The sequence below is a fragment of the Nomascus leucogenys genome, chromosome 12, assembly GCF_006542625.1.
Source record: "Nomascus leucogenys isolate Asia chromosome 12, Asia_NLE_v1, whole genome shotgun sequence".
Taxonomy (NCBI): domain Eukaryota; kingdom Metazoa; phylum Chordata; class Mammalia; order Primates; family Hylobatidae; genus Nomascus; species Nomascus leucogenys.
The window spans coordinates 46,762,208-46,776,893 of NC_044392.1; the positions used below are offsets into that span (position 1 = coordinate 46,762,208).

A 14,686-nucleotide genomic window follows, 5' to 3' on the forward strand; every position below is an offset into this window, starting at 1 on the left:
TAATGTGATGTAAGCGTGGCAAAATCCCGCACACCCCTTCCAGAAATCCCAGGACTCGTGTGGGAAATACTTTCATAATTAAAGCCTTCTGAGAAATTGCTGCTTCTTCCTTGAACTTACCTACTTTTGAGCGGTCCTTTAATCCTGCATTAAGGGGATACCCCCCAAAAGTGGTTCTACTTAATTGCCCACCCTTCCTCACTCCTTTCTCCTCATGAATCATGCAAGCCTTTTTTTTTTTGGATGACCCAGGTGCCCAAAGCAGTAATTACATTTCAAGGGTATTTTTTAAAAGTATTTATTCCAAACATTTACAATGTTCACTTTAAATGCAAAATAGCTGGTAAAAAGAAAAAAAACACTGAAAAATATACTGACCCTTTGCCCCATATACAGACATCAGCCTTTGGTATTTGCTTTCAGGTAATTAGGTAAAACAAACAAACAAAAACTTGAAACTATTATTTATCTCCAAGAAAACAACGTAGAGTTGAGGTATTCTATTTAACAGATGTGATCTCCATCCAATAAGGTCTCTCTGTTAATTAACAGCCTTGCGACATGCTGTTCCAATCCTTTCCTCCTAAAGTAGAATTTCATTTGAGCATATGTTCATAAAACTGACAATGTTCCTTAATAATCACTAAGGTTGCCATAGAAACTCCCTGGTGCTGGTGCCCAGCCGCACGGAGGACAGGAGGCCTTCACAGGGCACTGAGGAGGGCCTGGCACAGACCCTGAACTGGCCCGCCTGCCCCTCCATGTGCAGCCCCTGCCCACGGCTGCACGGGACAGCCGGGTGCAGGGCTCTTGCCTCAAACGGTCACGGGTTGCCCCTGCATCTCCAAATTAAGACCACCAACTCCACCTGGAGCTGGTGTCAGCATCCTCCCCACCTGGGTTAGCCTTCAGGACGTGCTGTGAGATAATAGAGCTCAGCACCAAAGCAGCCGGGAAGACATTCCTGAACATTCTCCAGGAAACAAACCCATAGGCCACAACACTCCCAGGCTGCCCCGCTGGGCCCTGTTCACTACCAGGTGGGCTTCCAGCCTGGTTCCAGCAGCAGATTCCACAATCTGCCGCGGCAGCCAGTTTCCTTTCTCCCAAGACAGCAGGGAAATGCCAGAGGCTCCATGTGAGCTCAGAGCCTGATAAGAAAGTGCAAGGGCAAGTCTCCATCAGGGCCAAGAGCTCTCTGAGTTACCAAAGGCCTCGTCAACATAGCCAGTGCTACCCCCGGACACATTTCTTGAAAATATTTCATTAATGCTACAAACATTATTCATCATTTTACTTTAGGCCTTGAACAAGCATATTTTTTACTTTCCCCACCCAGCAGGATAAGCTGTCGTATTTAACCTAAATGGTCTCTGTCCCAGCGTTTCATGTCTGGCTGCGTGGCAGATGGCTACAGGTGTTAGGCAAATAACAGCACTGCTGGGGACTCAAGGCAGTGGGGGTGCTGCAGAAACACAGGTAGAAATGCCCCGTGGATTGAGACACATGTTCAGTCACACAGATTAGCGAACAGAGAGAGCTTAGGATGTATACCTGTGTACACTGAGCCAGGCCTACAGCCCAGAGAAGACATTTTTTCTTCATTTACATTAGCTTATGAAAAATAAAGGGAAAATAACCCTCTTCAATACAGAAACAAAAAAAAACAAAACAAAAAAAGCAGTTCCATTACAATAAAAATGAAAGCAGTAACAATTTGGAGATCAAAGCTGCCTAGCTCTTGGCAATAATGAGCTATCTGGATTTCACATCTTCCGCTAGCATGGTTCTGCCCGGCTTTGGTAACACCACATGTGGGTAAAACGGTATAAAGAATTGAAGAACTGTGGGCACAGAATCACCCTTGCTGCAGATTCTCATTCTTTATTATTTCCCTTTAACAGCATTTTTGCTGTTCTCAAGTCTCAGAAACTTTATGTGGCGGGATGGGAGGGAACCACCATAACCGCCTGCCTGCCTTTTTTTTTTCTTAAATGTTATTGTTTATAATAGAGATGGTGTCTCACTATGTTACCCAGGTTGGTCTCAAACTCCTGAGCTCAAGCAATCCTCCCACCTCGGCCTCCCAAAGTGCTAGGATTACAGGTGTGAGCCACCGTGCCCGGCCATCCTGCCTTTTTGCCAACCTAAGATGAGTTGCCTCAAGCAGCAATAGGGTCTAAAATCTACAGACAAGCCCAGCAATGAAAGTCACGGCTTACTGAAGACATTAACAGCTTAAACCTGGAACACCATAAACAAAACATGGTCACTTTCATCCTTTCGCACCTGTCTGGTGATGGTGGTGGTTTTTCTAAGAGGGTAGACTGTTAGAAAAGTTTTGTGGTCTGGTAAATTTTGGGTCCATGGTTACACGGCTGATTTAAATCATATCCCCACTCTGGAATACCCTGACAACTTGAGAGCTAACTGGGTAACCACTAACACCACTGAATTTTCAAAGCTCAGACAGAAAAGTCAGCTGAAGTGGTTAATCACGGTGTTACAAGTAGACATTTAGTCCTGCTTCAATTTTTGCAGAGCTTAATCAACTCAAGGAACTAAATAAAAACAGGAAGGCACTGAGGTAAGGGATTTTTTTTTAAATGGGATTTTTTTAAAACCTCCTCTTTGATAACAGAAAGCTCAGGGCTTTCAGGGTGGGGAATTTCTAGGACCCTGCCGGGTAGTCGTGGGAGGCTTCCTTCTCAGCATTGGGACAAGGACCAGACACCCTCTCCATAACCGCCTGGGGGAGTAGTCACACGCTGGTTTTTCCCTCGAGTAGAGAAGAGGCAGGCTATTTTTCCACTTTTTAAGACAAAAACAAAATACAGAATGAATGAAACCACAATCTCTTCTCTAATAGGGAAAACATTTTTTCTTTTCTTTTTTTTTTTTTTTTTTTTTTGAGACAGGGTCTCACTTGCTCTGTCAACCAGGCTGGAGTGCAGTGGCGCAATCTCGGCTCACTGCAGCCTTGACATCCCAGGCTCAAGAGATCCTCCCACCTCAGCCCCCCAAGTATCTGGGACTTCAGGCGCACTCTACCACACTTGGCTAATGTTTATGCTTTTTGTAGAGATGGGGTTTTACCACATTGCCCAGGCTGATCTCAAACTCCTGGACTCAAGTGATCCTCCCGCCTCGACCTCCCGAAGTGCTGGGGTTACAGGCGTGAGCCACCATGCCTGGCAGGAAAAATATTTTTTCTCTTCCTCCTTTTTCACTTGACTTGGTTTTGGGCTAAACAAAGTTATGGTGCTTCCCCCACACCTAAGTAAGTTACTTCTATGCTGACACAGCGAATATTGGATATTCCACCCTCTTGAGAGAAAACAGTCAGCAGTTTTTTAAAAACCAAGTTTAAATGCATTCTTGCCAGGCTCATTTTTCTTTTCACATTGTCTTCCTTAATATTATCTTCCCTAGTTACCCAGGTTCGGCTGACAACAAACAAAGCTGCAGTGAAACAGTTTTGATCTCAGCAATGGCAGAAGCCCTCCCTGCTGCTAGCTCTCCTTTGTGGGAGGTGGAGAAAAGAGAACATTGGTTTTCAGAGGCTGTGATCCCCCGCTCAGCTCCCACTCTACAGGGGATGGTAGAGACCCTGTGCCCCTCTCCTCTCCTTCCTGTGCTTCTCACCTGAGGTCCTGCAACCCAAAGCCAATGCAGTTGCCTGTGTATTCAGCAAATGCCTAGGATCATCATTCACATTTAGCAAAATGCTAATGAGGAACTAATTATAATTCTGTTGAAAACGACCAGGCCCTGAGATACTGTATTATTCACCCACTCACCCTCAGCTGTTTTTCAACTGTGGGGAAGAAAGGGAGGAGAGAGCTTCTTCCCCCAGCCTTGGCAATTTAAGTAAAAGCCGTCTCCAGCCTTAGAAAAACAGAATTTGCAAAGGCACTTGGGTTTTAAGAGTTTGAGCTGGAAGATGAAACGATGCAGTGGGCCAGGAGCATGGCGGCTGGAGGAGGCTTTGGCTGGAAATCCATCCCACCTGCCTGAGGGTGCAGCTTGTGCAGAGGTGTTGCGGGGTGGGCTGCCAGCAGCTTCTCCACACTGAGGCCCCCACCAACCTGCCCAGCTTTTGAGTGTCCGTGTGAGTGTCCAAAGAGTCTTGATACGGTTCTCTTCACAGTGGTCCAAGTTCACTCTAACCCCTTTAAGCTGGGCATTTGGAAAGGGAGGTTTGAAACCTCAACCAGCTGAACAGCTGGAGCAGGCTGATTTTCCCCTGGCGTAGAACCTTCTGCAAGGCTCTTCCGTGAAGCCAAAGGCCGCACGCCCCTGAGATAAGCTGGCATGGCAGTGAGAAGCATCTTTTGCTGAGCCCGTTTGTGTTCTGTCATCCACAGCGTCCAGGCTGCTGGTGCCACCCAGCCAGCTATCTGGGGAAGAAGTAGTCTGTATTGCTGATGTCATAAGGGCTCCGTGGGTCCCTGGCATCTGGTCGGTTGTGGCTCGAGGTATTGTCAGACCCCAGGCTGCTGGGGGACACCGGTGGGGAGATGAGAGGAACAAGCACTGGGGTGGGTCGAGGCCTCTCCGGGACCAGCTGCCCCAAAGAGTACGGCGGGTGCATGCTTGTCTTGCCTTCCTTCAGAGCCCGCAGCTTCCACGTCTTCTTGAACCTTCACACAAACACACAAAGACAAACCACACAGATGTTTAGCTCCCCCTGTGACAAGCCCACAGTGGAAAACACCAACAGCTGGCTGCCCTGGTGGCCTGGCACTCCCAGGTTTCAGCTCAAAGGAGCAATAACTATCAGCTGTCTTTTCGTTTTTTGTTCATTTGTTTGTTTTGAGACAGGGTCTTGCTCTGTTACCCAGGCTGGAGTGCAGTGGTGCAATCTCAGCCCATGGCAGCCTCAACCTCCTTGGGCTCAGGTGATTCTCCCACCTCAGCCTCCTGAGTAGCTGGGGCTACAGGTGTGTGCCACTACATCTGGCTGATTTTTTTATTTCTCATAGAGACAGGGTTTTGCCATGTTGCTCAGGCTGGTCTTGAATTCCTGGGCTCAAGCGATCCACCCGCCTCAGCCTCCCAAAGTGCTAGGATTACAGGTATGAGCCGGCACACCCGACCCGACTGTTTTTATCACCAGGGAGTTCACCATACTCTGAAGAGTTGGTGAGTTTCCAAAACACTCCCAAGGAAATAGATGTGTATTATTGGTCCAGTTTACAAGTGAGGAAACTGAGGCACTAAAAAGTCACTTAACAGTCCCTTAATTGTCCCATTCCAGAGGCTGTTCATTAGGTACACACCATCAGTCCCAAATCCATTTACTTGAAAAAGAGAAAAATAGGCCGGGCGCGGTGGCTCACGCCTGTAATCCCCACACATTGGGAGGCCGAGGTGGGCAGATCAACTGAGGTCAGGAGTTCAAGACCAGCCTGGCCAACGTGGTGAAACCCCGTCTCTACTAAAAATACAAAAATTAGCCAGGCTTAGTGGCAGGCACCTGTAATCCCAGCTACTTGGGAGGCTGAGGCAGGAGAATCGCTTGAGCCCGGGAGGCAGAGGTTGCAGTGAGCCGAGATCGTGCCATTGCACTTCAGCCTGGGCAACAAGAGCGAAACTCTGTCTCAAAAAAAAGAAAAGAAAAGAAAAAGAAAGTATTATTTTAGTAGGGAAAGAAAATGGGCCTCTCAGTCAAAGTAAGGCTGGCAGGAGGCAGATAATTTGCAACCGCCATGTAATAGCAGGAAAAGGGTCCCACTGCTCCCTCAACTGCCCTCCTGTTCCTCTTGCTCCTAATGTTGCCGACCTCCCCAGTTCTCCCTGCGCCTCTGGGTCCACTCCCACCATGCTGGTGAGTTCCCAGAGACTCAACTGTGGGCACCACTGGCCACAATTTGACTCATCTGACAGGAAAGTCAATGCTACACAGGAAGGAGATAGACATCTCTCTGATCACAGCTTCGTTCACAGTGCTCCACTCTGGGCCCAAAGCCAGGGCTCAGGAACTGAGAAAAGTCACTTGACAGCTCAAAGAAAGATGAAATGGTGACATGGATCTTCAAAAGCACAGTCACGTCCCCTTCCTGAAGGGGCCCTTCAACTGTGCCAGGGTGGCCAGTGCCCCAAGCCTCAGCCCCTCCCTCTTGCTTCCCACTTTGTGACTGACATGCCTACTAACCCCAAAGTGGGAACAAGGTGGCCTCCCTCAGTTCCATGGAAGATCAGTTACTCCAGGAAGGGCTGGGAAAGAGGAGGGGAAACCAATGTCAAAAACAAGATTTGGGGATTTTCCTTGGGTTTCTTTTTATATCGACAGGTTATTCCTGTCCTTGTTATGATAAATAATTAATAGTTGGCTCCAAATCTGCCACTGGCTTTTAGCTTGGTATCCAAATGGAATAAACAATCTGCAGAATGTTATTTAGGGCTTCACCATGTGGACACCACACAGGAAGAGAGCCCAGCAGGCTGCTGACTGGAGCTATGCTGAGTCATTGAATGGAGTTCTCCTGTAGGAAAGGACTGAGGAGAGAGTCATTACACTTTGGATTTCAAAGAATTCAGACTCTCTGACCCAGGAATTCTACTTCTGGGAAAAGAAAGAACATAGCTATAAAAAAAAAACCTTTATGCACAAAGATGTTCAACACAGTGTTTTTTATAAAAGCAAAATAAGGCCAGGTGTGGTGGCTCACGCCTGTAATCCCAGCACTTTGGGAGGCCGAGGTGGGTGGATCACTTGAGGTCAGTTCAAGACCAGCCTGGCCAATGTGGCAAAACCCTATCTCTACTAAAAAAGAATTAGCCGGGTGTCGTGGTGCATGCCTGTAATCCCAGCTACTTGGGAGGCTGAGGCAGGAGAATTGCTTGAACCCAGGAAGCAGAGGTTGCAGTGTGCTGAGATCGTGCCACTGCACTCCAGCCTGGGTGACAGAGTGATATGTCTAAATAAATAAATAAAGAAATAAAATAAAAGCAAAATAACACCCAAATAATTGGTAATGTTTGGGTGCCACCAATTAGGAGTAATAGGAGGTTGATTAAGAGAAATTGGTATATCCACCTAATACTACAGCTAATGAAAGTGAGATTTATGGCCAGGCACGGTGGCTCACACCTGTGATCCCAGCACTTTGGGAGGCCGAGGCGGGCAGATAACGAGGTCAGGAGTTCGAGACCAGCCTGACCAACATTGTGAAACCCTGTCTCTATTAAAAAATACAAAAATTAGCCGGGCATGGTAGCAGGCACCTGTAATCCCAGCTACTCAGGAGACTGAGGCAGGAGAACTGCTTGAACCCAGGAGGCGGAGGCTGCAGTGAGCTGAGATCACACCATTGCATTCCAGCCTGGGCAATAAGAGTGAAACTCCGTCTCAAAAAAAAAAAAAAAGTGAGATTTACAAAGAATTTGTACTAATGGGAAAGAATGCCTATGTTATAGTGCTAAGTGTGAAAGGCAGGATGCAGAGCTGAGGATACAGAATAATCATGGCTGTGTAAAAACAAACAAGAAACTAGGCAGAGGAAAAAGACTCAGGAAATTTGTCTAAATATTAAGTGTTCTTGATCTGGGTGTTGATTGTGAAACCATCTCCACAGGGTTGACAAAAATTGCATGCTGGGTTCTGGACAGAAATATATTAATAGTTATAATGAAGCAGTAATCAGGCTGCACTTTGGCCCATTTCCTTATGGCAAAAAGTCACGTAGCCCTAGACACCGACCATCTGCATCCCCGTTGTTTCTGTAGATATGATTTCTGACACTAGCATCCTAAGACTTTTGTTTAAGGATCACTTAAGATGTTTTACAGACCCCGAATTCCAGCAACCAGTTTGAAGACCCTCACAGAGGAATGGGATTGGCATGAGAAGACAGCTTCTTCATCTCCTTGTCCCAGGACCTCACTCTACACCCTGCAACCAGTCAACCATCCCCACACTTTGGCCCAGTCCAACATTTTTACAACCCTAGCCCCAAATTCCTTGGGGAGATGGATTTGAGGTGTGGGCGGAGGATTACCTAGGTGCCAAGGCAAGACTGAAGGCACAAACTGTTTCAGTATAATACATAAAATAGTTAGAATAAGAATAGTCATAATACAAATTAGATATAGAGATGATCATGAACAATTATCAATCATTATTCTAAACATTATTAATCATTAGCTTTTAATATTACTCTTTGTTGCATTACTAATATAACCTAGGAATAACCGGCGGGTATAGGGTCAGGTGCTGAAGGGACATTGTGAGAAGTGACCTAGAAGGCAAGAGGTGAGCCCTCTGTCACGCCCGCATAAGGGCCGCTTGAGGGCTCCTTGGTCAAGCGGCAACGCCAGTGTCTGGGAAGCGGCAACGCCAGTGCCTGTTACTTAGCAGACCATGAAAGGGAGTCTCCTTTCCTTGGAGGAGTCAGGGAACACTGTCCTCCACCAGCTTCTTGTGGGAGGCTGGATATTATCTAGGCCTGCCTGCAGTCATCCGGAAGCCTAAACCCTTCCCTGTGGTGCTGTGCGTCAATGGTCACGTTCCTTGTCCACTTTCATGCTCCTCCCGCACTCCTGCTTCCTCTTTGAAGTTCATAGTAGATAGCGGTAGAAGAAATAGTGAAAGTCTGAAAAGTCTTTGATCTTTCTTATAAGTGCAGAGAAGAAAACGCTGACATATGCTGCCTTCTCTCTGCTTCAGCTACCTAAAAGGGAAGGGCTGCCTATCCTGTAATCACATGACTTGCTTCACCTTGTCAATCACTTAGAAGATTTACCCTCCTTACCCTGCCCCCTTGTCTTGTACGCAGTAAATATCAGCGAGCCCAGACATTCGAGGCCACTACCGGTCTCCGCATCTTGATAGTAGTGGTCCCCCAGGCCCAGGTGCTTTCTCTTCATCTCTTTGTCTTATGTCTTTATTTATTACAATCTCTCATCTCCGCACACAGGGAGAACACTCGCTAAGCTCCATACGACTAGACCCTACAGAGGTTTCCTCCCATCTCCTCCTTAGATGACCCTCTGATTAAACCTCTTTCTCTGCTGCAACCTGGTGTCTTGGCATCTTGACTTGCCACGTGCACCTCATTATAATTATAATGACATGGGTGTGTACACTTCATGGCGCTGTACACATGATGTGGGAACTTTTCTGTATGTTTGTTAGACTTCAGTTACATTTACATTTTGAAAATTAACAGTGGTTCTCTTCGGATGACATATAATTTTTTCCATTTGTCATTGTTTAGCAAATCTCTGGTAATAATCACATATCACATACATATGTATGTGTGTATGTATGTATTTTTTACGTCCCTATTGACCTAATATGGAAGCAATCTCTGTCCTCAGTTTTTTTTCAAAGTAACTGAATGGGTAGCAAAGAAAGGTGAGCTTTCCTTTTGAAATATTCTAAGGAGAGTAAGAATTCTTTTCTGAAAATCACTAAACTCAAAGAGGACTTTGAAACCAGCCAACCTGAGGGTGTCCAGAGCTGGCCTGGATGGGTGTGAGCAGGGCCTGGGGGCTGGAGAGGACACGGGGTGGGCAGAAAGAAGAAACAGATGAGCTCTCTGCTGCCTCCTTTTGCACCTTGACCTCCACCTTTTATCTATTTTACATATTTGGGCTTCAAAAAGTTTTGTTTAAAGAAAAGATTCTGTAGCTAAAAGAAGTTTTTTAAAATGCTCAAAACTCTCACTCTTTTTTAGAAAGATATGTAGAAACCAAGGTGCCACCCCTTTTACCCCAAAGGCCACAGACAGTGCCCACTGCACCCAGCCACCTCCATGGCCCAGAACACCATGAAAGTCCCTCTGCCCGTCCCTCAGCTGTGGAGGCAGCAGAAGCTCTGATTTTAAAATACCGCAATGATACACCACATTCAAAACAAAATGATGTTTAAGTCATAAGCATACACATAGGAAGTCCTCACTTAATGATGTAAGTTCATTCTAGATAAATATGCAGAGAAATAATTCTCTACTAAGAGAATTCTATTTTCCCAGTGCCTGATAACCTAAAATACAGAGAATCAGTGGGGGACAGGGAATAGGGTGGGAGGAATTGGCCCCTGTAAGATGGCAAGCCTTTTCGATAGCATATTTAAATTTTAAAAAATCATCTATGATTCAGAAAAAAAGAATGAGTAATAAAAAACAAAGAAAAAATTCACTGATATTGCTGGAAAAATATTTAGGGCCATACAAAAAAATATAATACAGACTGGCAGGATGAAGTCAACCTTCACCTACTGTAAATGTGGCCATCCCACGGTAACCATGGTTCAGCCATTTTGGCAGCCGAGAGCCCCACAGTATTTCTAAGTTTATACTCTTTGCTAGACAGAGGGGATTTGGGGAATAGAAGGCTTCTTCATCACTTGAAATAACTGGCCTCTTTCCAAACAAATTTGCCTTATACAGAAGAAAATGGAAACTCACTAGGCTGGGAAATAAATTCCTGGCATGTTCTCAGCACAGGGCACTGGCCCTGTCTGTGCCTGCAGGGACTCTGGTTGTTGAGCAACCAGCCAGTGTCCAAGCATCATCAGCAGAATAGCAAACCAGGTCTGTTACCAACCTAATACTCCTGTATTAGCCGTTACAACACACCAAGATGGTGCTGCATGTTAAGGGCCAGTGGTGGGCCAATGGGACCAGCTGGGCCCAGCTCTTAGCCAATAGCAGGCAGGGACCATAGGCAGGGACTCTCAGGGCGTGTGTTCCACTCCTGGCTCTTGCTTGTCCTTGGGCAAGTCATTTTACCTTTGGGGGCTGTTTCCTCCTTTATAAAATGAAAGAGTTTGACTAGATGACCCCTAAGGCCCTATAGAAATAGCAGGAGATTTTGGTTTGATTCTTGGCCTTCTTTTTCTTCTTCATCTTTTTTTTTTTTTTTTTTTTGAGATGGAGTCTCCTTCTGTTGCCCAGGCTGGAGTGCCAGTGGCGCGATCTCGGCTCACTGCAACCTGTGCCTCCTGGGTTCAAGCGATTCTCCTACCTCAGCCTCCCAAGTAGCTGGGATTACAGGTGCACAGCACCATGCCCAGCTAATTTTTCTATTTTTAGTAGAGACAGGGTTTCTCTACATTGGCCAGGCTGGTCTCGAAAGCCTGACCTCAGGTGATCCACTCGCCTTGGCCTCCCAGAGTGCTGGGATTACAGGCGTGAGCCACCGCGCCCAGCCTATTCTTACTAGCTGTTATCACACCATCTCTTTTAGCTTTAGTTTCCTCCCCTGTCAAATGGATATCATATCTACTCTATAGGGCCTGTGGTGGGTTATGAGAAAAGTCCGTTGAAGCCCTAATGTAGACACAGAGCCAGAACACAGCAGGATATACCTAGGGTGAGGCAAGGAATCCTTTGGTAGGCAGGAGGTAGACCCGTGGATGCTGACATGACCCCTCACTGGCCAAAAAATATAACAGGCTTTGTGTCCTCCAAGGAGCTACCTCCACTCATTAAGAATCTCATCTCCCACACACCCTTTAGACGGCTTGTTCTCTACTTCATTGAAAAAGCAAAGTGAAGGCCGGGCACGGTGGCTCACGCCTGTAATCCCAGCACTTTGGGAGGCCAAGGCGCGTGGATCACGAGGTCAGGAGATCGAGCCCATCCTGGCTAACACAGTGAAACCCTGTCTCTACCAAAAAAAATACAAAAAATTAGCCAGGCGTGGTGGTGGGTGCCTGTAGTCCCACCTACTCGGGAGGCTGAGGCAGGAGAATGGCGTGAACCCGGGAGGCAGAGGTTGCAGTGAGCCGAGACTGCACCACTGCACTCCAGCCTGGGTGACAAAACAAGACTCCGTCTCAAAAAAAAAAAGAAAGAAAAAAAGAAAAAGAAAAGTGAAAACAACCCTGAACCCAATTTGAGTAGTCATCTTGCTAATCTTTCAACCCACACCACACTCGATAGTCAAGCTAGATCAGGGCTACTGGCAGGGTCTGATGAGCTAACGTGTAGAAAGCTCTCTACAAGTAGAAAGAAGGACAGAGTGCAATGTCTCCTCCACTTGTAGATCAGCACGATTAACCGCTGCCCAGAAGACCCAGCCTGACTTCTTTTAGGGTTTCAGCTTATGAAAAGCAGCCAGTTCCTGCAGTAAAATTGTGAACACCGAAAAATTTCATTATTGCTTGTTCATTGAAGGCACTGTTGGCTGACTTTTCTGCAAACTTGGAAATGAATGACAAAACCAATGACCAAATGGAACGAAGATGATTGGGATGAAATGGGCATGATGAGACAGCAGCCAGGGTGCAATTCAGCCTGAATGAGTATTTCCTAACCATGGCTGGAAAAGAACACTAGGGCAGAGCATTTAAAGGTGACCTTTAAGTTCCTGGATTGATACATGGAATATTCCTAAGGAGGTCCTGCTTGGGCGCCTTGGATTTAACTGTGTGGTGCTTCTCAAATGTTACTTTATTTTTTTTCTTTTTTTTTTTTTTTTTTTGAGACGGAGTCTTGCTCTGTAGCCCAGGCTGGAGTGCAGTGGCTCAATCTTGGCTCACCGCAACCTCTGCCTTCTGGGTTCAAGTGATTCTCCTGCCTCAGCCTCCTGAGTAACTGAGATTACAGGCATGTGCCACTATGCCCAGCTAATTTTTGTGTTTTTAGTAGAGATGGAGTTTCACCATGTTGGTCAGGCTGGTCTTGAACTCCTGACATGAGGTGATCCACACGCCTCGGCCTCCCAAAGTGTTGGGATTACATGCGTGAGCTACCATGAATACCTTCACATGGTATTTTCAGCATTTGAGTATGTGGTTCTCGGAAGGGCGGAAAGGTCATATTCATATTGTAATTCCAGCACCTACTGTGTTTCTTCAGTGTCTAATGCACACTCCCTCCCTCTGGTTCTTACAACACCAGAATCTCATGGTTCCTCTCAGCCTCTTTCTCAGCACTTCCTTCTCTACAGAACTTTTCACCTTGGATCCCCACAGGGTTCAGCCCTATCCCCAACCCCACCCAATGACTCTTATTGCCATCTACATGCTGGTGACGATCTGTGTTGTCTGCCAAGCATGTCCACTTGAGGTTCTTGGGGCATCTCAAACTCAGTGGGTCCCAAAGCGGAATCACCACTTTTCACTGAGACTTGTCTATCCTCAGGTGTTTCCAGTCTTAGTGAATGACAGTACCATCTGCCGAACTGCTGAAGCTACACACAGGAGGATCATCCTGGACTCCTCCCTCTCCTTCATCCTTCTTATCTAATCTGTTGTCAAGCCTTGTCAATTCTACCTCTAAAATATATCTTGAGGCCGGGTGCAGTGGCTCACGCCTGTAATCCCAGCACTTTGGGAGGTGGAGGCAGGTGGATCACCTGAGGTCAGGAGATCAAGACCAGCCTGGCCAACATGACGAAATCCCATTTCTGCTGAAAATACAAAAAATTAGCCAGGCATAGTGACATTCACCTGCAATCCCAGCTACTCAGGAGGCTGAGGCACAAGAATTGCTTGAACCCAGGAGGCTGAGGTTGCAGTGAGCTGAGATTGCACCACTGCACTCCAGCCTGGGCAACAAAAGCAAAACTCCATCTCAAAAAAAAAAAAAAAAAAATCTATTCATGGCTCTCCAACCCATTGCCACCATCCTAAAACAGTTTATTATTACCTCTTGCCCAGACCCTGGGCTACTGCATCCATTTTCACTCACCCTATCCAGTCTCCAAACTGCATTGAGAGTGACTTTTTGGTTTTCTTTGTTTGAGATGAGTCTCATTCTGTCACCCAGGCTGGATTGCAGTGGCACAATCTCGGCTCACTGCAACCTCCGCTTCCCGGGTTCAAGTGATTCTCCTGCCTCAGTCTCCAGAGTAGCTGGGATTACAGGCACGCACTACCATGCCCAGCAAATTTTTATATTTTTAGTAGAGACAGGGTTTTATCATTTTGGCCAGGCTGGTCTCGAACTCCTGACCTCAGGTGATCCACCTGCCTCGGCCTCCCAAAGTGATGGAATTACAGGCGTGAGCCACAGCGCCTGGCCCAGGTTCTTCTTAAAACTCCAACAGGCTGGGCACGGTGGCTCACGCCTGTAATCCCAGCACTTTGGGAGGCCAAGGCGGGTGGATCACGAGGTCAGGAGATCGAGACCATCCCGGCTGACATGGTGAAACCCTGTCTCTACTAAAAATACAAAATATTAGCCAGGCGTGGTGGCGGGCGCCTGCGGTACCAGCTACTCGGGAAGCTGAGGCAGGAGAATGGTGTGAACCCAGGAGGTGGAGGTTGCAGTGAGCTGAGATCACGCCACTGCACTCCAGCCTAGGCAACAGAGCAAGACTCCGTCTCAAAAAAAAAAAAACAAAGAGAAAGAAAAAGAAAAGAAAAAAAACTCCAACAGATACTCATTAGCCTTAAGAGAAGGCCTAAAATCCTCCCACCTCTTTCAAGGCCTTTTATGACCTGGTGCCAGCCTACCTCTCCACTCTTCCCACCTCATATTGCCCCAGCTGTGCTGCCCCCCTGCCACAGACATGTGCATGAACACACTGTCAACCATATTACATCCTGGGCTTCTCTCTTAAGAACCCTCTTTGGGCTGGGCGTGGTAGCTCACACCTGTAATCCCAACACGTTGGGAGGCCAAGGTAGGTGGATCACTTGAGCCTGGGAGTTTGAGACCAGCCTGGGCAACATGAAACTTCATCTCTACAAAAAATAGAAAAATTAGCTAGGCAGGGTGGTGTGCAC

General features: G+C 46.8%; 1 protein-coding gene across 1 annotated transcript in view; it reads right to left on the reverse strand.

Annotated features, from left to right (window-relative positions):
• Positions 1 to 282: 282 nt before the first annotated feature.
• Positions 283 to 14,686, reverse strand: part of IL6R (interleukin 6 receptor) — a 63,823-nt gene continuing 49,419 nt past the window's right edge. The window contains exon 10 of the mRNA XM_030824405.1: positions 283 to 4,643. Coding sequence (XP_030680265.1) covers positions 4,397 to 4,643 — 247 coding nt within the window. The 3' untranslated portion in view covers positions 283 to 4,396. The remainder of the gene's footprint in view (positions 4,644 to 14,686) is intronic.